Raw genomic sequence first — 24,396 nt, 5'->3', positions numbered from 1 at the left:
TGCCACTTTATTAGGTTTTAATATTTTTTCAGGCGTAAAAGTAACCGTTAAGATCCCCAACCTGGGCTCAGTTTATCCAAATAACGCCTGTTAAGAAATTTGATCCGATGTTTTCGGAGAAGAGCCGCCGGCTCGGAGCAGCAGCAGCAGCAGCTCACGGCCGGGTCAACCTGCACCGTCGTCCCAGGGAGAAACCTGCAGCTCTGTGGAGAATGACCACTGGCTGAAATAAATAATTTAGGAAAATAAATGTTGGTTTAATAGATGAAATCTAACAGTTGTAGCTACGCCTGTTAAGAAATTTGCTCCGAAAATTTCGAGATGAGTACAGCCGGCTGCCGGCTCTGGAGCTGATTTATGGTTCTGCATTAAATCGACACAGGGCCTACGGTGTAGGGTACAGCGTAGTGTACGGGGTACGGAGTGCGTCGCCGCCTAACCTATGCTGTAGGCTCTGCGTTGGTGTAACGCGGAACCATAAATCAGCCTTTATTCTGGCGAAGTTTGAAAAAGACTTCGCAACAACGGGCAAACGAGTGATTATGTACATTCACTGAGTGAATATTATGAAAGTAAAATATATATTTCTCGCTAGAAATGTAATCAAAACACATTTTTATGGAGAAACTAACTCATAATATTGATTTTATTTACTAAAAAATAAGAAATGTCCGCCATGTTTTTTTTTTTATTCAGTCCGCAAATGACGACGAAAAGCATTCTGGGAAAATTTTCTGTCCCTAGTTAATCTAGGGTGCATCCGAAAACCCTCGATCCGTAGGGACAGATTCATAGCCACCCTCGTTTTCTCCACTCCCCCTAGGTGAAAAGAGGAATTGGGACACCACTAGTGAGGGATGGCCTCCTGAGGACCTTCTATGACTCTGTGGTGGCGTTGGCCATCTTCTATGGGGTGGTCTGCTGGAGCAGCAGCATCACTGCAGCAGAGAGGAAGAGACTGGACAAGGTGGTGAGGAAAGCCGGCTCTGTCCTGGGCTGCAGTCTGGACCAGGTGGAGGTGGTGGGGGAGAGGAGGATGGTGGCTAAGCTGTCCTCCATCATGGACAATGTCTCCCACCCCCTTCATGAGACTGTCAGAGCCCTGGAGAGCTCCACCAGTGACCGGCTTCGTCACCCACGATGCACCACGAGAGGCATCGCAGGTCCTTCCTCCCCGCTGCCATCAGACTTTACAACCAGGCCTGCTCTCAGTAGCCAGTGGACTATAAGATGTGCAATAATATAAGATGTGCAATAATATAAGATGTGCAATATCTGTCAATCTGCCAGTCTACCTCACAACACTCCACCTGCTTTTCTGCACTGTTTCTTAACTGCATATACTGTTCATATCCTGTGGTTATACATATTTTATACGTATCTTTTTGTATTTTTTATATATTTTTTTATTTCTGACTTTTCAGTCTTTTTACCCCTCCCCTACATGTGTGTGCTAAGTGTACTGCTGACAACAACATAAGTTTCCCCACTGAGGGAGAAAATAAAGGATATCTTATCTTATCTTATCTTACTACCCTCACGGGAACGCGCAGAATTTAGGGGTAGGGCCCCTACCCCTACTTTTCAGCCCTAGACTTAAGCCCTGTCCCAATACTCCCCCTACTGTAGGGGGAGTATTGGGACAGGGTTTAAGTCTGAATTGAGTATCCTGAAGTGTTTTTCTCCCTCCAAGTTATTGCTTGTTGTAAGGAATTTAAGTTGCCACTGCTAAGAAACAAAAAAAAAACCAAGATAACACCGTGTTTTATCATAACATTCCTTTGCTTTACCACAATAGGCTTGAACACAGTCCCAACCTCAGGCCGACCTTGATCATTAATGATTCACCTCCTACTACTAAAGGCTGAATTATGGTTCCGCGTTACACCAACGCAGAGCCTACGGCGTAGGGGACGTACCCTACGCCGTATGCTCTACGTCGATTTAACGCAGAACCATAAATCAGGTTTAAACTCCTGTGCGGTGTTTGTCTCCTCGTGTCAATCACACGCTCAGCGCCACTCTGATTGGTCAACCCTTCTCCCATTAGCCAATGGGAGCCCGCGGGGGGCGGGGCCAGCGCGCCCAGGTTGGCGCAGGGAGAGCAGACGCTGATTCGGTGAGAGGGAGCAGCTGCAGAAACCAGCTGCAGAAACCACCGGGATTGTGCCGCACCCTTTCTGCGTGACCTGCGCACAGCTCAGGTAACCGCTGCCCCAAATACCGGAAACAAGACACAGGTTACGGAGGTTGCATCCACCTTTTTGAACTTTTTTCTTTTTTGGGGGACCTAAAAAAGTCTGGAAGTGATCCTTCACTCCGCCACCAAAGCAGCAGATCTGTCTCTACTGCTTGTACTTGTCTTGTTAGTGCCCAGTGACAGTTTAAGGAGACTTGAAGGTGAACCCAGGTGAGACTGAGAGACTGGTTTTGTTTCACAACTCCCTCGACGTGATCTTATCCGGGAAATCTTGACAGAGAAGCAAGACAAAGGTGAGTTCAGCTCTTTCCCCTGTTTTGTAAACATGCTTCTAAAGATTTCTGTGAGAAAACTTTTATTTTTGTGATTGAAATGTGTGTAGTTTTGTTGTACCTATGATCAGGGGATCAATCTCATCATCTGCTCTGACTCAAAGTAACGTGGAGGGAGTCTGGAGTTGATTACAGCCTTAACACTCTCTAATATCCGACCATGCGCGCTTTCAGCAGCCTTTTCATCCATCCATGTGAAACATGACCCTGCTCTCTGCAAAAGCAATCTTATCTGGCCTCTACGCAGGATAAGACATTTCATTTTTGTATCTTCTTTTTGCTGAATGTAGCCACCTTATTTTGTGACAGTAGGCAGCACTACAGCATGGTGAATTTTATAACGTTTCACCAGTGGCGTCAATTCAGTGGAAGCTAAGGTATGGCAAGGTTACGAGTCACAGAACTTAACTAGAGTATCAATCAACACGTCCAGCAAATACTCATCACAGAGTCTGCTATGTAGCTTATCTGTGTGGTCAAGAAAATTGGAACTTTTTCAAATGCAGTCTCGCTCACTGCAAAAACTCAAAATCTTACCAGGAATATTTGTCTTATTTCTAGTTAAAATGTCTAATTTTAAGTCAAAAAATCTCATTACACTTAAAACAAGAGTCATCACCAGAAAAATAACTTGTTATTTGACCATTTTCACCTGTTTCAAGTACATTTTTACTTGAAATAAGTAGAAAAATCTGCCAGTGGGACAAGATTTATCTTCTCATTACAAGCAAAAAAATGTTGTTCCACTGGCAGATTTTTCCACTTATTTTAAGTGAAAATCTATTTGAAACAGGTGTTTTTGAATCTTGTCTTAAATGTAATGAGATTTTTTTTGACTAAAAATTAGACATTTTAACTAGAAATAAGACAAATATTCTTGTTAAGATTTTGAGTTTTTGCAGTGTATAATAACTAGTGAAATCGATCATGTTCTGATTTGCATTTGTAGTTCTATATGTATTAAGTAATAGAATAATCAATACAAAAAGACAGAGTAATTCCATAAATGTATTTAAAAAACAAAAATTTACATTTTCCCTTGAAGCCAAGGTGTGGCGGCTGCCATACCTTCATACCCAATTGACGCCCCTGCGTTTCACAGTTAATGTATTGTTTTAAAAGTGCAGGTGTGAGCCGTCTTGAATAGGTACCTAGACTATAAATGCAATGCAGAAAGTTGAGTTCAGTTCAGTTCTGCAGATCAGAGTTGTTGTAAATATGGGTTATGTTGAATTGAATTTAAACATATGTTGCATTTAGGGGCATATCCCCCCATCATTAACCAGCCTCTGGACTGCTCAACAACAACAGCTATGACAGTTCTTTGGAATGGAAAAAAAGAAGAGAAAAGCAGAAAATCCTTGATTGTGAAGCCTCTTCATAAAATACCTAAACTTAGCATCAAAGTTGTCCAGCTGTACACGTTTGTTGAGCCAATGGTCTGAAACATCAGCCTGTTCTGGCATTTCACTCAATCCTCGGGTCTGTCATGCTCATAAGCCCTTATCTTCACTATCTACCCACTTTATGTGGGAGAAAAAGCTATGAAATATATCACATCCTCCCCAGAATTGATGTTTTTACCATTATTGCTTGGCTAATAAATTTCCATCCTGTCATGCCTCCCATACCATGAACAGTATGTGAAACATGCTCAGATAGGTTGTCTGTGTGTCATGAAATCCATAACACCTTTTCCCCAACACCCAAACCCAGAGACTGATACTGAGGTTCCTTTTTTTTTTTTCTTCAACGACTTGTTAACCTCAAAGGAAGTCCATGTTTCCTCTGAGCTTGAATGGAGTAATGCTTTTGAATGGGAGTTCTTATAAGCAATGGAAAAAGAGAACTAAATCTCAAGCAGACTGACCAGTGGAACCGCGTTTAAGTGAATGAATTGAATCACTACTGAGACGACACATGGCCGGCCCCGCCAGCTTCGTGTCACAGTCTGTTTTTACTTGGAGATTGATGTCACAAACTCAACAGATTGTCGTTCTCTCCGCTGCAGCTTGTCGTCCTCCCTGTGTGCCTGCCTGGTTTTTTTTTGTGCAGCAAGCCTGTCCTATTCCGTTGCAGCGCTGCTTGAAGTGGAGCCGTTGAGCTCTTCTCTCAGAAGAGGGAGACCAGGAGGGAGGACAGAGCTGGGTGTGGCTCCACTGTTAATGACGGGGTTTGCATTCAAACCGGTGTTTACTGATTCAAGCCAGTCAATTCACACACAAATGTAGATGCGTGAAAACCCACGGGTCATGCAAGTTAAGTCCACAAGGAAATCCTGGCGCTGCTTCCAGCAAGATTATGGTCGGAGTCAAACACTTACAGCTTGTGCAGATCAAGTTGTACGCTCAAAGTTTAATGAGCTTAGCAGAAACCCATGCAATTTGGTGTGTTATTTTTTTTAAATAGATGGCATAGATTTCTTTATTCTTCTGTAAATTGTTCGTATTATTAATATGCAGTAATTCCAGTTATGTTTTTTGTTCTTGCAAAGAGCCTGCTCATGGTTTTCTTTTCCCTCATGTTAGTCTTGTTGACAGATTGAAGCTCCTTTTTCAAGAGATTCCTGAGCAAGACAGCACTGATTTAGAGCTTGTTAGTTATCCATAATTCCTAATAATCCTGAGGTTATCTGTGAAAACACTGTACTCCTCACCTGGCTGTGAGGGTGCTTTTCAGAAAACCTTTTAAAGGCAGCTGAAGCTATGTGAAGCACAAGTCAGCTCAGACATTTTGGAAACACTACCACAACGTTAAACGCAGAGGAAAAGAAGGACAGGCAGGAACATGTTATCAGTTCAATTGTGACAGGAGTGTCTGAAAAACTTCGCTTGTTCTCCAAAACAACATCCTCGTGCATGTCGTAGAGGAGGAGGTCTCAAGTTTCACCTTTCAACACTTGAAATGCTTAATTCTCCTCCCAGACATCCAGGTCTGATTTTTATGTGACCAAAACATCTCAAAGATTTAAAAAACAAGAAGAAAACTACACAGAAAACTGTGATTTCCATTCCACTTTAACTACTCACAAGGATGAACGACCTATAGATGGCTTGAAATTCCTCACCGGTCAGTTACAACTGAATAATTCATTTTGATGAAATGTGACATTTTTTTTCAAGAACCAAGAAAAGAGGTCCATTTGCTTTATGTTCAAGTGCTATATTGTTGAACAGGTTAGGAATCCATCTGTTGTGAAATACTCTTTTTCAATATGAAGCGCCTTTGTGAGACTGAAAACCCAGCATTGAAGCAGTTACCGTTCGGAGACGCCGAGGCCGGTTTCTGATGATGCTAAGATGTTAAGATGTTAAGATTATACAGTTTGCAGTTTTTGTAATCTGGAATATTGAGGTCCTTTTACTGTTCACATTATAAGATTCATTGCTGATGGAGGGCACATTGTGTCCATCTCCCCCTGCCTTGTTGGTTTTTCCATTCGGGATTACTTTCCTTTTCTCATTACATGTGTTGTTTAACGTGGAATATTATTCTCCTTAAAGCTCATGAATGACCTAATACATGTGGGTGTGTTTACCATCATGATAGCTGTCTGAGGAAATCATTACGATGTCAAAGAGGATCTGAGAGGATCATTGAAGAACGACATGTTTAAGATTTATTAGACTTGTACCGTGACACGCTCGGACTATTCTGTACTTGGTCCTGGCAGATTGATGCACTCTCCTCTCAGACTTGAACTCTGGACGCTGACATGTACTGCTGCAGTGTTAATGCTGAAAATGTACAAGATTTAGCTGCTCATCATAAGCTGAAAGCTTCAGCAAACTGAGGGTAACAGATACCTCATTTTACGTATACATTTTGTATATTATGCTTCTAGTGGCGCTTTTTTAAATACAGTTTTTTTTTTTCTTCCTCTGACTTCTGTGTTCACGGCAGGACTTGCAGTACCCTTTTTTTTTTTTTTTTTTTTTTTTTTTTTTTTTTTTTTTAGTACCCTCATCGTATTGTGAAGACCAGAGTTTACTTTTGTGTCTTATCTTGTAGAAAGCCGCAGCAAATTTGTTCCAATTACAGCAGACGTCCTGAGATGTCAAGCTGATGGGTTTTCTGCTTCTGCTGCGTGTTTTCTGCAGGCAGTTAAAAGATAATAGACCTCCAGTTTGAAAAATAGTTTTTCTTTTGACATTGACCAGTGCCGTTTGTGCATCTGATCCATCCCCTTTCTCTCTGAACTCTCGTCTTTCTCTTTCCAGTGTAAACTGGCTTTTAATCAGTCAGCATTTAGGTTACTGTTGCCTGAATTCCCAGAATTCTTCACTCTGCCCGGGGTGACCTGAGCAAATGGTTACAAAAATGCAATTATATATTGACTTGAGACCTGAAACCATTCTGTCAGTTCAGTTCACATTTATTTGTGTTGTGCGGATTCACAACAAAACTCATCTCAAAGCACTTTTGACGGAAAACAAACAAGTCTAATTCAGTCCAAATAGATATAGTCCAACTATAATCCAATTCATTTTATGAAGAAGAGGCTAAATGTTTTTAATTATCTCATATAACCACACGCAAGTCTGAAAGTTGGATAGGGTTTATTTCATGGTATTTAAACATCCGTCCAACTGCTCACACTTCCTTCTTTCTCTGTGTTTCTAACTCTTCACATAAATATGTGTTGTTTTTATATATAGTATCATTGTGTCACCTTCACATCCTGTGACAGTGGAAACCCACGTCTAGAACCTGCAGCTGCAGACGTGTGCAGGCTTTTCTCTTCACACCATCTTCCTCCTTTAAATAACAGCCTTATTGGTTTGAGGAGAGGTGCACTGACGGATCAGCTGCTGGCCAGGATGGGACAATTTAAGCATCCTTCTAACCAGATGTTGATTAATTGAATGTCTAATAGCTGACATTTCATGCTGTGGATGCGTTCCTGATGTTTTCATTACTTTACAGGATTCCTTGTACGTGTGTACGTACTCAGTGAATAATTCAGACTCTTTTGCATGAATGAGTGTAGGGGATTACTTTAATGTAGAGACACCTCTGCTCTTGTTTAACTGTTAAAAATTTGCTGTAGCTCATTTAAATCTGTGCCGATATGTCCTGCGCTGAGAAAACAGAAACCAAGCGTGGTTTCCTGTGTGTGTGTGTGTGTGTGTGTGTGTGTGTGTGTGTGTGTGTGTGTGTGTGTGTGTGTGTGTGTGTGTGTGTGTGTGTGTGTGTGTGTGTGTGTGTGTGTGTGTGTGTGTGTGTGTGTGTGTGTGTGTGTGTGTGTGTGTGTGTGTGTGTGTGTGTGTGTGTGTGTGTGTGTGTGTGTGTGTGTGTGTGTGAATCATCTCACATTCACACTCTTAATGCCATCATGACCTGAAGACAGTCAGAATGTGCCACTTGTCAAGATGGTGAAAGTGAATTCCCCTCGCAGTCTCTACTTCTACTTGTCTTGTTCCAATCCAACTTTTTTCCTCAGTCTGGGGCATCATTTCATTCCTGGGCTCCTGATATTCTTTCACTCCACATTTTTCAGATTTTGATTTGGCATTTGTTTCCACAGAATCTTGGTTGAAGAGTAGGTTACTGTGTGTGTGTGTGTGCGCGCACGCGCTGCATCATGCATGTTTGGATTGAGATTGTGTTGCATAGCTGGATTGTGTAATTGTGAGGTGTGTCTCTGCCACAGGGAGCTGCTCTGCTGTTTCCATTGTTGAGTCGGTTGAACTCGAAGTCGACCGCGCTGCCGTGTCCTCCAGCTGCTCTGCCGTTTACAGGGATATAAAGAGTATGAGAATAAAAACTCACCGTGCAGCCTCTGCGTTGTTTACTGTAAATCCAAGCTTAAAGTCTCTTCATGCCGGCAGACTTTTGAATGTGCGTCGGGTCGCGAAGGTTGAGCTCTGCTCTGAACTGTAGAAGATTTTGATAACAGTCACAGGCGTAAGGTTCCTGTACGGGCTTGTCTGGCTGTATAGAGGTGAAATATTTACTCTGCAGACACATGATACCGAAGACAGTTGCTCCACATGAAAGTCTTTGGCCTTGTGACAAAGAAAATGCTTTTAAGATGTGAGATTTGGAATATAGATGTCAAATATTTCCATTTAAGACCAATATTTAGATGGCATTTAATGCATGTATTTGTGTAGGTAAAGTTGATTTAGATTTTCTCGTCTACAGTTAAGTGACATGGAGCAAACTGCCTGTGTGACTGAGGCTTACCATCATGTTCTCATTTAAATTTTAAAAACAAACATTGTCATCGTTGTTTTTGTTTTTTTCTCTATCGTTGACATGAGAATTTTTTTGTTATTGTCATGTAATTCAGTTCATCAAGTCTTTCAGCATGTTTTTGCCAGATTTACTGGTGGTACTTGGATCTGTGATAAATAATTGTCTAGTTCCAATGTTTGAAGCGCTAAAGCTGACAAGCAAACAAGCAAACACACCAGATTTGAATAGGAAAAGTTAGGATTCCAGTGAGACACAAATCCATCCCTCTCAGCTTTCAGCGGGTTAAAGGTCACGCACGTTTTGTATTTACGAAGGTAAACGCAGTAAAACGGACAAAATCCAGTTCAGTGTAAAGGTTGTTTTAATGTATAACATTTTACATAAATGTATTATTACTTTAAATATAATTTGTATGAACTTTATTATCAACCTTTCTTAAGCCTATAATGGGAAATGATGCACCAAAACTTTATATGTGACACTTTGTTTTTTTTTTTGTTGTTTTTTTTGTATGATTAAAACACATGGTATCATAATGATTTAGATAAATCTGTATTTCCCACCATTGACCAGCAGTTGAAGAAAATGCTGCTTCAAGAAAATCCTCTCTCTGAACTTCTCAGAACTGGAGCTGAAAAGCCAGACGTGAGAGCGTTCGTTACCTTCAGGAACAGAGCTGTTTGTGTTGGAGTGACCGCCAAGGTCAACATGCGTTGAATAAACAAAACCAGTTACAGTGCATCCGGAAAGTATTCACAGCGCTTCACTTTTATCACATTTTGTTATGTTACAGCCTTATTCAAAGATGGATTAAATTAATTTTTCTCTTCAACATTCTACACACAACACCCCATATTGACAATGGTTTTTCGAAAGTTTTGCAAATTTATTAAAAATAAAAAACTAAGAAATCACATGCACATAAGTATTCACCGCCTTTGCCATAAAGCTCAAAATTGAGCTAAGGCACATGCTGTTTCCACTGATCAGCCTTGAGATGTTTCTATAGCTTAATTGGAGTCCACCTTTGGTAAATTCAGTTGATTGGACATGATCTGGAAGGGCACACACCTGTCTATATAAGGTCCCATGGTGCATGTCAGAGCACAAGCCAAGCATGGAGTCAAAGCAATTGTCTGTAGACGTCCAAGGTCTATTGGTCTTAGAGGCACAAATCTGGGGAAGGGTACAGACACATTTCTGCTGCTTTGAAGGTTTCAATGAGCCCAGTGGCCTCCAACATCCGTAAATGGAAGAAGTTTGGAACCACCAGGACTCTTCCTAGAGCTGGCTGGCCGTCTAAACTGAATGATCGGGGGAGAAGGGCCTAGTCAGAGAGGTGACCGAGAACCCTATGGTCACCCTGTCAGAACTCCAGCGTTCCTCTGTGGAGAGAGGAGAACCTTCAAGAAGGACAACCATCTCTGCAGCAATTCACCAATCAGGCCTGTATGGTAGAGTGGCCAGACGGAAGCCACTCCTTAGTAAAAGGCACATGGCAGCCACCTGGAGTTTGCACCTGAGGGACTCCCAGACCATGAGAAACAAAATTTTCTGGTCTGATGAGACGAAGATTGAACTGTTTGGTGTGAATAGCAGGCGTCATGTTTGGAGGAAACCAGGCACCGCTCATCATTATTTTTAATAAATTTGCAAAAATCTCAAAAAACCTTTTTTCACGTTGTCATTATGGGGTGTTGTGTGTAGAATTTTGAGGAAAAATGAATTTAATCAAATTAAGAACAAGGCTGTAACATAGCAAAATGTGGAAAAAGTGAAGCGCTGTGAATACTTTCCGGATACAGTGTACACTGTATGTTGTACCAGGGCCACGATAAGGAAGTATCTTATCTGTTTATCTTTTATTCACAACATATCGATGCGTTTTGTCAGAAAGATTAATCAGCAGGTTAAAGGTGGTGTCACCAAATACTTACCTCAAGTGCTTGTAGCAGAAATGCAAACATAAATAAAAGGGGGGAAAAAAGTTTGAAATAGTTTTGTAAAATAAATAAAATGTAAAAAATAGACCAAAGATATGAAAGTAAAGTAAATAGAAATTTTAACCCAGTTAAACTGAAACGTAAAGCAAACATTTTTTTTAATATATTTTAAATATTACCCAATTTTAAAAAAACAAAACAAACTTCGGACCCTAGTGAGCAGTTAAAAATCATATTCTCTGAATCAGGTGTGAGGATTTCCTGTCACATGGTCTCTTTTACATCTCCTGGAGACTTGAAAAAAGTTGACTTTAAATTCATGAAGGAAATTATAAATTCACAAAGTTTTGTAACTAGAATGTCAGGTTATTTTTTTTCCCACTTTATTTCAAACACTGCATCTATATATTTTGCCATCATTTAGAAAATCTTTTCTCTTTATCAAGTAACAGCAGGAACATCAACCAGGCGCACACACAGAAGAACGGCTTTAAATTTCAAGGGTTTATTATTTTCATTTAATAGCCGGCCTAGAGACGCATGAATTAGGAGAACAAGTATCCAAACTACCAAAATCAGTTTTCTGAAACCCAATCTCATTAGCACCAGAGTTGATTTATGTAAATTTTTATGGATTATCACCTGATTAATGCTGATTTAAAGTTCGACCTCTAAACCACAGTCCTGGATGGTGTGTTGCTGGTTTTGCAGCAGTGCTCTGTAACTCATCTTCAAATGAAAAATGAAATCTGCTTTCCCCAAATTCCTAGGTGATTTGTCCACAGACGTCTAACGTGGATCCAGTGTTGCAGACGGCGACGACAGGCGAGGCCCCAGCCTTCAACTTGGATCCCACCTGTCATCACCTGTCCAGGTGATGGCATGCCGATCTCCGCACCAACAGAGAGGGCGAGTCTGAATGCCGCCATAGTTCTTCCCTTTTGCTTCCTGTTTGCCAATCATCTCCGCTCTCGACCGGCTTCAGCGCTTCCGTGATTCCCACATCCACCTTCAACATGGATACGACGACCGACGACGAAGTCGGATGCTACTTGAACCGCACTGTCAAGTTTTTCTACGAGCAGAGCGGCAAGAACATCAGCTCCCACTGGCGCAGACGGGACTATGTGATCGTCACTCTGGGCATGACTGTTTGCTTTGTTGTCATCTTCTCCAACCTTTTGGTCATCGGGGCCATCATTAAAAACCGACGCTTTCACTTTCCCATCTACTACCTGCTGGGTAATCTGGCTCTGGCAGACCTCTTTGCAGGTAACATTTTTACTTAATTTTGTTTCTGTGACACCAGTTACCACTAAAATCACTGTTATATAATTACCATTATATTTAATATAAATTCCTAAATGAACTAAGAATTTCACTGCCCTCTAATAATCAGTTATTTTACTATAAAGCAGTGATTGACTGCGTGTGGCAGCAACTCCTCCACCTCCAGGGGGGGAGGAGTTGCTGCTTCTGACCCATTGTCTCTATGTAAATATAGTTGACTGACTTTTCCTGTAATGTCATAAACAAATCTTGTTCTGGCGGGGCGCTGGCTGCTCAGGTGCAGCCCCACAGTACATGCAGCATATGGAGGCGTGCACAGTGAGTGCAATGAAATAGGGCTGGGCGATATGGACCAAAAGTCATATCTCGATATTTTCTAGCTGAATGGCGATACTCGATATATATATCGATATTTTTTCTGTGCCATAATTGGAGTTTCCCCTAAAGCATTATAGCATAGCATCTCTGTTAGCTTCATTTTTTTCTGAGGCAAACCCTTAAAAAAACAGTCAGTTTTAATACAAAGCCTTGTGCCAAATGTCACACAGGTACCTTTATTAACAGAGGTCTGCACAATATCAAAATGTATAAAATAAATGAAATAAAAATAAACTGCCTGCATATATAGAATAAAAATGCTTCTTGAATAAAATAAAACAAATATCCCTTTCCTGCATAACAATTAAATTAAAATACACTGTGCAATTAATACAATGTAGACAGTAACAGGCAGACTTTTCCACTGAGGTTGAAAGTTGTGCAAATAACAAAACATTTGTGCAAATATCAAATAAAACATTCAAGTCAATTTGTCACAAAATAAGATATATCAAAATCATAAAAAAAATATATATTTTTTTTTAAATCGATATAAACGATATTGTCTCGTACCATATCGCGTTTGAAAATATATCGATACATATTAAAATCTCGATATATCGCCCAGCCCTACAATGAAACCAGTGTCTTCGGTCATTAGTGCATCTGAGTCATCACAAGCAGCAGAGGAGCCCATACAACACCCATCATACACTGCATGTACTAAGATTGTGCATAAACGGGCAGCAGCTTCTGTGACCTTTCTCTGATGATGGGATATAATGCGGTTTGTGATGGCTCTTTGAAAGAAAACAGCAATTGGCCAAAATCAAATTGGCAGATCCTCCGCCAGAAAGCCTCAAATCGACATTGAAAAGACACGTTAAATTTCTGTGCAATAAGTTCCTCGTCGTTTTCCCCCAGGTGTCTCCTACCTCCACCTGATGTTTCACACCGGCCCCTGGACCATTAAGCTGTCCAAGTACCAGTGGTTTGTGCGACAAGGGTTGATCGACACCAGCCTCACGGCCTCGGTGCTCAACCTTCTGGCGGTGGCCGTGGAGCGCCACCAGACTATATTCAACATGCAGCTCCACAGTAAGATGAGCACCCGGCGGGTCTTTGTGATCATAGTTTTCATCTGGCTGGTGGCGATCATCATGGGCCTGGTACCCACCATGGGCTGGCACTGCCTGTGTGATCTGGAGAACTGCTCCACCATGGCGCCCATGTACAGCCGCAGCTACCTGGTCTTCTGGGGCCTCCTCAACCTGCTCACCTTCTTCATAATGCTGGCCGTCTACACCCGGATATTCGTCTACGTGAGGCACAAGAGCAGGCAGATGAGGGAGCACACCACCCAACTTAGACACAGAGAAACTGTGTTTAACCTGATGAAGACGGTCTCCATGATCCTGGGTGAGGAAGCACACACACACACACACACACACACACACACACACACACACACACACACACACACACCCGATACACTCACATACAAAAACACAAAAAAACAAATATGTCTGGAGCCGCAAAAAATGAAAAGTCTAATGTTGAAGTACAATCTCGAGAAAAGTCGAAATGTTGAGAAAAAAGTCAAAATGTGAGAAAAAAGTCAAAATGTCAAGAAAAAAGTCAAAATGTCGAGAAAAAAGTCAAAATGTCGAGAAAAAAGTCAAAATGTCGAGGAAAAAAGTCAAAATGTCGAGGAAAAAAGTCAAAATGTCGAGGAAAAAAGTCAAAATGTCGAGGAAAAAAGTCAAAATGTCGAGGAAAAAAGTCAAAATGTCGAGGAAAAAAGTCAAAATGTCGAGGAAAAAAGTCAAAATGTCGAGGAAAAAAGGCAAAATGTCGAGGAAAAAAGGCAAAATGTCGAGGAAAAAAGGCAAAATGTCGAGGAAAAAAGGCAAAATGTCGAGGAAAAAAGGCAAAATGTCGAGGGAAAAAAGGCAAAATGTCGAGGGAAAAAAGGCAAAATGTCGAGGGAAAAAAGGCAAAATGTCGAGGGGAAAAAAGGCAAAATGTCGAGGGGAAAAAAGGCAAAATGTCGAGGGAAAAAAGGCAAAATGTCGAGGGAAAAAAGGCAAAATGTCGAGGGAAAAAAGGCAAAATGTCGAGGGAAAAAAGGCAAAATGTCGAGGGAAAAAAGGCAAAATGTCGAGGGGAGAAAAGGCAAAATGTCGAGGGAAAAAAGGCAAAATGTCGAGGGAAAAAAGGCAAAATGTCGAGGGGAAAAAAGGCAAAATGTCGAGGGGAAAAAAGGCAAAATGTCGAGGGGAAAAAGGCAAAATGTCGAGGGGAAAAAGGCAAAATGTCGAGGGGAAAAAGGCAAAAGATCGAGATTAAAAAGGAAAGGAAAAAGGAAGAAAAAATGAAGAAAATGAAGAAAAAGAAAAAAAAGAAAAAAAGGGAAAAAAAAGGAGAAAAAAAAAGGTCAAACATTTTTGAAAAAGCTCCAGGAGCCACTAGGGCGGCGCTAAAGAGGCGCATGCGGCTCTAGAGCCGCGGGTTGCCGACCCCTGCTCTAGCTCATCAGCAGGACTGGAGGAGGTGTGATTGTGTATTACCTTCTTTCTTTAATTCCTTCCTCAGATTGGGCTGAAAGTACAAACGTAATGTCAGTTTTGTTCAACATCTAGCAGTTGATATTTCGGTTTAACTGTTAATTTCTGTTCCTGTGATATAAACTTTCCTCGACGTGTTTTTCTTTAACTCTGAAATGTGACAGCGACCCTACAGCAGGAAAACCAGTAAACAGCTCAGTGATTAAAGGGCCACATTTTCTTGGTTTTGGCAAAAATACAAATTAAAAATGTGAATTGTAATGGGTTTTAATGACTCAAAACGATTACGCTACATTAGTAGACTAAGGAATGGTCACATTTTAAAGTTTGGAGGTATGTTTTTTTTTCTTAAATGAATGTGAAAACAAAACATTATCAGTCAAATTGAAACCTGCGTTAAAATGCTGTCAAAAAGAAAAAAATTCCTGTGAAATAACTTGCATTCTTTAACTATGGCAGATAATATTCTTATCATGTGGGGTCTGTGAAACAGTCATCAGTGAAATTTTTCATTTTTATAGAAAATTCCTCTCCTTATCGCCCATGGATGTTGCACTTCTTCTTCTCCTGAATCTGGTCTGAGCCCCAGGCGGGCTTCAGGGCACTCATTAAAATCCAGTCAAACTTGAAAGCACTTCTATTTTTAAAAAGACGTCATTGTAATGGTGTCATGCCATTAAAATGCCTTTAATGGACAAACTGGGGGAAGACGGCAGGGGACTGACATCCAGGAAAGGTCCATGCTGACCAGAAGTGGAAATGGTCAACTTGCTGTGTGGACATACAGCTGCTCCTTTCAGGTCCTCTTATCTCAAAACAGGACATTCCTCCAGCTCTCTAAAAACAAGCACACAGTTTTACAACCGTCTTCAAAAACACGTCTTGTTGTAGGTTCATTCGTCTTGTAACGCTGAATCAGAGTTGTTTAAACTTGCTTCTTCACTCATCTCTTGCCTTTTTATACTTCCCTCAATGGTGAATGTCAATCACTGAATGTAAAATGTCAGTTTTATGTCATTTTCAAATTCAGTACTCAGAAGATGAATATTTCAAATTCAGTTTTCACACATAAAATGAATGTTTGAATGCCAACAGATGGCGTCAGTTTTAAAAGACATTGCGGAAGCTTTGTTGTCATCTACAATGTTTTGCTTGCATTCATCGTTGAAGCAAGTTTATCATCAATAGCAGCATTGGAAACCACTTAATATCATTATAATGTTAGCCTGTAAAACCTAAACACATGGACGAATACACAGACATCACGTGACGTCAGTGTCTTTACTTGTGACTGGCTGTTAAGTTACCTCAGTCTTCTTGTCCTTAGTGACGTCTGGGTATCCCAGACCGGTTCAGTAAGATCTGGGTGTCTTGGCCGGCAGTGGTGGACAGTAACGGAGTAAATTTACTTGAGTACTGTACTTAAGTACATATCCAGAGGATTTGTACTTTACTTGAGTATTAGATTTCTTTGGTACTTATTACTCTTACTTGAATACATTTCCAAGACAAATATTTTTACTTTTACTCTAGTAAATTTCTAGGAAGGTTGAAAAGTACCTGTTACTTTCAGGTCTGCTCTTTTTTCTTCTTCCCTAAAATCCTATTGGACACAAGCTGTTTTTGTCAAAGGAGGAGACCTATCACAGTGCACGCTCTCCACTGGGATGTACGTAAAGCGGAAATACGTCAAGCCTCCTCAAAACGATACCGCCAAAGTAACCTGCGTTTGTCAAGACAGAGCCGCAACAATGGCTACGCCTGCGTCAGGAGAAGAAAGTTAATAAACTCTGCATCCTCTGCTGTCCTCTTATGATCCCATTCATGTGATTTGTTTTTGGTGTTTCTGCAGGTTTTATATAACATTGTGGTTTTAAAAGCAGCACATCAGTGCAGCTGGTTTCAAAGAGTTAATTCTCAGAAACAAGAGTTAAAAGATCCTTAAATTAATTTAGAAAAAATATAGTAATTTACTGATGTGGAAAATAAGAAATTTACTCTTACTCTTACTTTTACTTAAAGTAAATTTAAAAGCATTTACTTTTGGATGCTTAAGTACCTTTTAAAAGCAAGTACTTTTCTACTCTTACTTGAGTAATGTTTTGACTGAGCTACTTTTACTTGTAACGGAGTAAATTTTGACCAGTAGTATTTGTACTCTTACTCAAGTACTGGGGTCGAGTACTCTGTCCACCTCTGTTGGCCGGCCAGCTGACGAGGTAGTCTATCCTCTGGATTCAACTTCAATTTCTCGGGAGTTGAACGCAGAAGAAAGCACCTCTGGCAGCCACTGGCTGTTTTTGCAGAAGATATTAGCAAGTCTGTCGTGATATTGGTTGGTTTTGAATAGTGGTAAAAAATGTTAAGGTCCTACGGAAAATAAAATTACTGTGCGTCATCTCAATTGTACAGCAAACATAGTGCTTCTTATTTAGGCTTTCATTTTGGCAGCAAACTCGGGAGCTCCTTTTGATAACATGCATATATTGCACATAAAATCCTCCCAAACAACAAGGCCCAGTAGACCTTCAGTGTGTGTTTACATGTTGACTTCGGCTGAACGGAGTGAGCGCAGACGGAGGTCGCTCACAGTTGGTGGGCTGTGAGTCAGAGCCGTTTCAGAAAAGAAGTCGGCCAGGATGTCGGGGCCATTAAATCAAATCACAATGTCGCTAAGTCAGCAGCAAAGACTGCACGGAAAAGTCAACAACAGGGTTGTGTCTATTTTTATCAGAACACTGTCTCACAGGTGTTGTTTTGTTTTTTTTATCAAAGTGTTTTTGGTGAAGGATGAAGCAAGTAAGTGCAGCTATACAGTGCAAAACCAGTTTAATGATTATTAAAAATACAAAATTGGCATATGAATTGTTCAAATACACCGTACGCGGATGACTTTCACACTTTCACACCCGTGCAGTTTCCAAGTTAAGCACTTCCTCAGATCTGACTTCTTGTTCGAGGAATACAGGAGACAGTTTTTCTCAGAATTTGACACTTGAGCCTCTTCAGGGTGTGAATGCGCTCTGGAGTTGTGCAGGTTCCTGTCTTAACTCGCCCGTACTTGCAAGACCCCCCCCTCACGTACACACATTCTCTCCTAACCTCCCTTTGTTTTCTCCTGGACCAGCCCTCACTCCGCTGTCTCGGCCAGCCTCCCTCCGGCACCACGAACCTTGGATTAAATTCCACTAAAGTTTTAGAAAGGTTACAGGCCTTTTGTCCTGTCGCTCAGCAGCGAGGGTCCAGCTGCTCGGCTTGTGGGGAAGGTGGAGAAACGCCCCGGCCGTACCCTGACAGGGAGCTTCACAATCTGGTTCTGTTACAATAAACAGCCTCACCCCGGGCCTACGTGACACATCGGAGGGTGTGAGAGGGATTCAGGCCAGTCCCTTCAGTGTTTGCGAGCGTGGAAACTAAAAAATGAGGACGTTTTTGTTTCTGATGTTGGAACGCTCTTGCTGCCGCTCAAGCGGAAGCTGAGGGACGAACGTTTACATGTGAGGTGTGACATTAGGGTTAAGTTGAGTGGTCTGGTGTGAGGAATGCATATCACATTGTAAGTGTGAGTGTGTGTTTCCACATCCTTTTACCATTTCCGTTTATGGTTTATTTGTGTGCATATATATTAGTGCGTACATTCCTGAGCTGCCTTATCAAGTATTATAATAATGAAACCTGATCACACAGACTAAACTCACTCCACACGCTGGATTTTCTTTTTTTTTTTTTTTTTTTTTGTTTTCTCCTTGAATGTCTACAGTTGAACAGACGGATCCTTTTCTTCCTCTCCAAAAAAGCAAAAGCCCCTTACTACTTCTCATTCTCTAGTTTTGTCCATGATTATTTCAGAACCTTCTCAGCTCATCTGCTGTCTAATTCCCCCCAACAGGCTGCTTCGTGGTGTGCTGGACGCCCGGCCTGGTTGTGCTGCTGCTCGACGGCCTGGGCTGCGAAATGTGTCAGGTGCTGCGCTACGAGAAGTACTTCCTGGTGCTGGCCGAGTGCAACTCCTTCGTCAACCCCATCATCTACTCCTTCAGGGACAAGGACATGAGGAATACCTTCAAGGCGATCCTCTGCCACCTGTGCAAGCGGGGGGAGGAGCACCGCGGCACCTCCGAAGTTCATTTTAACACCTTGGAGCAAGAGGTACTTTCCGAAAGCAACGGCGCCAATGGCAGCGATCACAAACCAAACAAGCACTCACTCTGAAGACTGTTTATTATGTCACAGCGTTAAAATCACACTGACTCTAAACAGATGACGCCGATCTTTTTTTATTGATTTAGCTTGAAACCTGACGACCTAGGTGAAGTCAGCTTACTCACCTCTTTTGTTTGAATTTCCCTTCAGCCCTGGCACATTGTCAAATAGTTGAGTCTCAAGTGATGATAATTTCACTACATAAACAACTGATGCAACTGATATTTTAAACCAGAAATGTTTCAAATAAGATTATTTTTTGAAGTGGGCGGTGTTGCAAATATGCTTGGAGGCAGAAAAACAGAAAAGTGAGTCAAAACTGTAAACCTTTGTCAGAAGGTTTTTTCAAACATTTGCAGCCTGAGTTGACTCCTATTTGATATATCTACTTGAAAGTTTAACACATATTTTGTGCCATTTGTAACTTGATGCGTCGCCATATGCAGCACGCAAACAGGTGAGCATCCACACCTCCTTCAGGGCTCCAGTTACTCCTCATTTATAAATAATAGCACAAAAGCTGTTGCCTACAGCGAGCCGACGCGTGTCAAATAATCTGATCGTGTACGCTAATGTTTATTTTGGGATTTTCTAATTGTTCATTTCCTTTTTTCGCTTCCTTTTCAACTTTTTTTATGTGCTCAAACTCTCACCATGACACCGAGGCAGTCAAATGCCACCACTGCAGTCGTAGAAACTTTAGTGTTTGTAAAACAAGAACTGATGAAGTCTGGATACTTGAATCTACTACCAGCTCTCTTCTGAGCTCCATTTCAGCCGTGCATGTTGCATCTCGTGCTAAATCTTCTGTTTTGGATGAGTTGTTTCAGTTCCTTTTTCTCTTGATTTGAAATACTTTTTCTCTTATTTGTATGAGCACAGATGTGTGCTCTCTGGTTTGTCAAATTCTTGACAAATCTGTGCTCGGTACAAAGCCCTGTGTAACCTCATGTTTCTGTTTTTAAAAACTGTAACTTCTCCCTTTTTTATTATTTTTTTGGAATGTATGCTTTTTGTGCCAACTTTAAAAAAAATATATAGTCACAGCTGTACCTGCTTTCTGTCACCGTGTGTGCCTTTTCTTGTCCATGTGTCTTGTCCGTGTGGCGCTTCAGCGTTCATTACTTGCTGTGCTGAGATGCGAGGACGGGGAAATGGGGATAACGAGGCACATGAGTAGTGATGAAGTGCTTTGAAATGATGATTTGTGACTAAAGACTCAGCGCTGCAACTATTTAAGTAACCTTTTTAATCACCTTCTTGAGGATCCACCTCAAATTGCTTTGGTCAGCTTTTCTGTTTAAAACTTAAAAGGGACCTATTATGGCATCTAATACCTATTTTAAACAGGCCTTGAATGTCTTGAAAACAAGGTTTTGATTTTTGTTTGCTAAATAGATTAGAAATTCAGCCTCTGAGCCATGTCTTTATCTTCCCATTCTCTAACCTCATTATCTATGTGGGATTCTGAGTGGGCGGGGAGGCTATGATAATGAGGCACTGTGCTGATTGGCTGCCTGAATGACGCGATACACCGCTACGAAAAAATGGCGGAAGCTCCGGCCGGCGGAGTTAGTTGTGGGCGTGGTTTCACGCATCGCTCCCATCGTTGCGTAACGACGGGATCAGAATCTGAACGGCTCGTAGAAGCCACATCACACTGGATGGCTCATCCGGGCGGCTGTACAGACACTGCAGAATTTGGTTGCTTTCCTCCTTCTCTGAGTTGGCTGGCTGAGGGGAGACCACTTTATATATGTTAAAGCAAGAGAAAACTGGTTTTTCATAATAGGTCCCCTTTAAAGATACGGATACAGTTGAATAAATAGCAGAAAGCACTCGTGGATTATCACATTAATTGGAACTTCTTTTTCTTTTTTTCCCCCCTCAAAAGCAGTTCATGTTGTAACAGTCAATGTCCAGTAATCGTTAATGATTCACTAACTTATGTCCCTGAAATGAAATGACTGTTTCACTCATGAACCGTTAAGGAAGGGTGAATGTGCCCTGAGAGCAACCCGGGCTTCAGGGTGTCTTACCTCTGCGTGTGCGGGTGGCTTTCAACTCGCAGGTGACTTCAGATCCTGGAGCAGGAAACTTTGAGCACATGTCTCAACTTCCCTAAACAAGTGAAACCGTCTTGGTTTGAGTTCTGCTTGCAGACCGGGATGTCTGTGTGAGAGCTGCTAAGATAAGTCCGAGGCGTTTCCTCCTTTTGTTGCAAGTGTGCTCTGTGACAACTGTTGGCATTCAGGTTTTCGCCCCTGATGTTCAAATGTGTCGACAACAAACCCTCCCCCACGTGCACGCACACACACACACACACACACACACACACACACACACACACACACACACACACACACACACACACACACACACACACACACACGGGTCGCCGCAACCCCCTTTCCGTTAAAGCCTGTGTATTATTGTGTCACTGCAATTTCAGCATCCCCGTTTTGTTCTTTGGCCGGCATACAAGTTCTGTCACGTTATAGGAATCTTTGGCTTTGAACCGATAATCGGGTGGTAGTCTCTCATGACAGCCCCACTCGCCAATAGTTTTCCTTTACAGAATGCAGATTGTTTGCAAATGTTTTTATTTTTCTGCGCTCTAAACACGTGCCACTATTCATGCAGATATAATTCCACGCATATGTAAGTTAATCTGGACAAGACGTCAAACTTTCCAAGGAGCAAACTTTTGTGAAACATCAAGGAGTGATCTTGATCAGAACTCCTCCGATGTCATGAATTACTTAAAGAGCTCTCTGCCTGGAGCTGTAAACAAGACTTTTTTTTTTTTTTTTTCATTGGAAATACCCAAATGTCTGGGATCGTTCTGTTGCCTCATGCAATTCTCAGTTAGTTCATTGCGAAGGCAGCATTTCTGCATCCTGGCTGCAGAGCTCATCCTGTGCCTCTGCGCTGCGCGCTCTTAAAGCGGGCCAGATGTGTGCCAGTGGTTGGAGTTGTCATGCCTTTTTCGCCACATTTCCCCTGAGTCGTTACTCTGGCATCCCCCGCTGACTCACGCTCATTCACACGCCGGAGGAAGTGTAAGGATGAGGGAGTCTTACATGGATGTGCATGCATATTTGATGGACACTGGGGATTCACAGGCGCATTATTTCACATGTTTTATAGTTACTTGATATTAAGACCGAAAAAGAGGCTTTGGGGGCGGTGCAGGTCTGAGCGCCGTCGGTCCTCGCTGTGTTTTTGATCAAACGTGCAATACAGCATGCAGTTTAAAGTTAGTTAATCCTTTTATATTGGTAACAGCAAATCATTTACCAGAAGTACTCTTAAAGGGGATGTTATTGCAAGAAGTTAATGAGTATATATTCCAGTTTTAGTATTTGCCATTTGATTTTAAATAAATTGATTCATTAACCCTTTTTTTTTTTTTACTGTATAGACATTCTGTTATTGATCTGACCATTTAGAAATATTTTTATATCACTTGGGTTTATTTTTTTTGTTGATACAACTGACAGGAATAAATCCACAAACTGTCTGCAAGTGTCATTTGTTCATATCTGCCTTCTTTGTCTTTCTTTCCATTCTGAGTGTTTTTCTTTCTTGCTTTTTATGGGATGGGCTGTGAAATTAGAAACATGGCAAACTGTGTGGTAACTGTACCTGTGGGGATACATTTGTTTTGTGTCTGTTTTCTCTCTCTCTCTCCTTGCTAGTTTAGACTTAACTAACTCACCCGCTCTTGTTTTTCTCTCTCTTGTACCTAACCCCCCTCCTCTCCCTCTTGGTCCTTCACCTCAATTCAACTCTCGATCTCATACTCTCATTTTTCTCTCCACTACTGTTGTAGAAGTCTAAGAAACTCACTGTCCGGACAATAGAGAGCAGCAACGGGACACCCCTCATACACCACGGATCAGGAGAGCCGGCCACCAAATGGGATTAAGGCAACATTAACTTCTTAACACGCTCAAGAAGTGAGGAACACTGACTTTCTGTGTGGTTAAACGAATGAGCTTCAAGAGGCATCTCGCCACCGCTGAGTGATGTGTATCATAAGGGCAGGAGCTGAAGACGCGCCCTCGTCAGCCGCCAGTGAGACTAGAGGAAACCTGGAGGACTTCCCCATGGAGCTGAGATGACTCGCCACCCCCGCCCCCCCAGTTCATGGTGACTGAACACCTGGAACAAGTTAACAGTTCAAACAAGAAATGACTCAACTTGTACAGTCACAAAGCCCGTGTGTGTGGTTTTCTGACGGGTTATCGGCCCGGCAACGACACGTGGCTGGTGTCTTGTCAGGTGGACGGAGCTCATACTGAGAGATGCAAATTGTTATCAATGCAGATTTCACAAAACTAGCTCAAAAGTGCAATAAAGCATCCTTCATGACTCAGCTGTTCTTTGAAACTGATTTTAAACTGCAGTGTTTCAATCATGTTGAGTGGTCTTTTAGGGGTTATATTCATAGAAATCATATGTGATGTGCAACACGGTCGCAGATAGAATTGACTCTTTTCAAAGAGGTTTCCATGTAAACATCTATCAGACTTCTCTGGGGTTTTTTGTCCTCCTGAGAAGTAAAGTGTTAGCTGAGTGGATGTGGAATAGCTAGGAATATGATGCAGTCTAATCCACCAAAGGTTTCACAGAAACTGCAAATCTTTTTTAAGGTCAGCTACAGGTTTTAACTTGGTGGTTTTTATCCTAAGACGCGACGGCTGAGCGCTTGTGACTCGCTCTTTAACTCACACAAGAATACCCTTCTTATGGGCAGATCTGAAATCAGAAAACCAGCAAAGCATCCACACAAGAGTTCAGTCCCTTCAAAATGTTGAAATTGGATTTTTTTTATTTATTTTTTTTAAACTTGAATGGTTCAACATGTTTCTAGTCCTGCTCAGTGACGGTTTTGACTCATCATTACTTGGACACTCACACGTGTGTGTGTGTGTGTGTGTGTGTGTGTGTGTGTATGTATGTATGTATGTATATGTGTCTCATACATATATATGTGTGTATATATATATATATATATATATATATATATATAATGAGACACAGCAAGTCCATCAGGGATTTACAGATAAAATGACAACCTGTTTTTTTTTAATCATCATTAATTATTTCAAATGCACCCAAGCACATCAATAATTAATGTTTAGCTTTTTAATTGTTGTAAAGCTCAATGACCGTCTCTTCTTTTTTCCTAAAACTGGCATTTAAAATTTTTTTTTTTGCCATTTAAAAAAAAAAAAATTTTTATTGTAAACTCGGTGTGATGCAGTTTGTTACCCCTCAAGATGTTTTCTGGATATTACTTTAGTTCCCACTGCATACATGGGCTTGTAAAATGG

At 41.4% G+C, this 24,396-nt stretch overlaps 1 protein-coding gene across 1 annotated transcript; it reads left to right on the top strand.

Annotated features, from left to right (window-relative positions):
• Window positions 1-2,129: 2,129 nt before the first annotated feature.
• On the top strand, window positions 2,130-23,974 carry lpar2b (lysophosphatidic acid receptor 2b). The gene is made up of 5 exons (XM_061720348.1): window positions 2,130-2,493; window positions 11,447-11,948; window positions 13,209-13,703; window positions 18,741-19,000; window positions 22,890-23,974. Exons 2-5 carry the CDS (start codon window positions 11,693-11,695, stop codon window positions 22,983-22,985), a joined length of 1,107 nt encoding a protein of 368 aa, XP_061576332.1. The 5' UTR covers window positions 2,130-2,493; window positions 11,447-11,692; the 3' UTR covers window positions 22,986-23,974.
• Window positions 23,975-24,396: the final 422 nt, after the last annotated feature.

The sequence above is a fragment of the Cololabis saira genome, chromosome 1, assembly GCF_033807715.1.
Source record: "Cololabis saira isolate AMF1-May2022 chromosome 1, fColSai1.1, whole genome shotgun sequence".
Taxonomy (NCBI): domain Eukaryota; kingdom Metazoa; phylum Chordata; class Actinopteri; order Beloniformes; family Belonidae; genus Cololabis; species Cololabis saira.
This window is presented reverse-complemented; position numbering and strand designations above follow the sequence as displayed.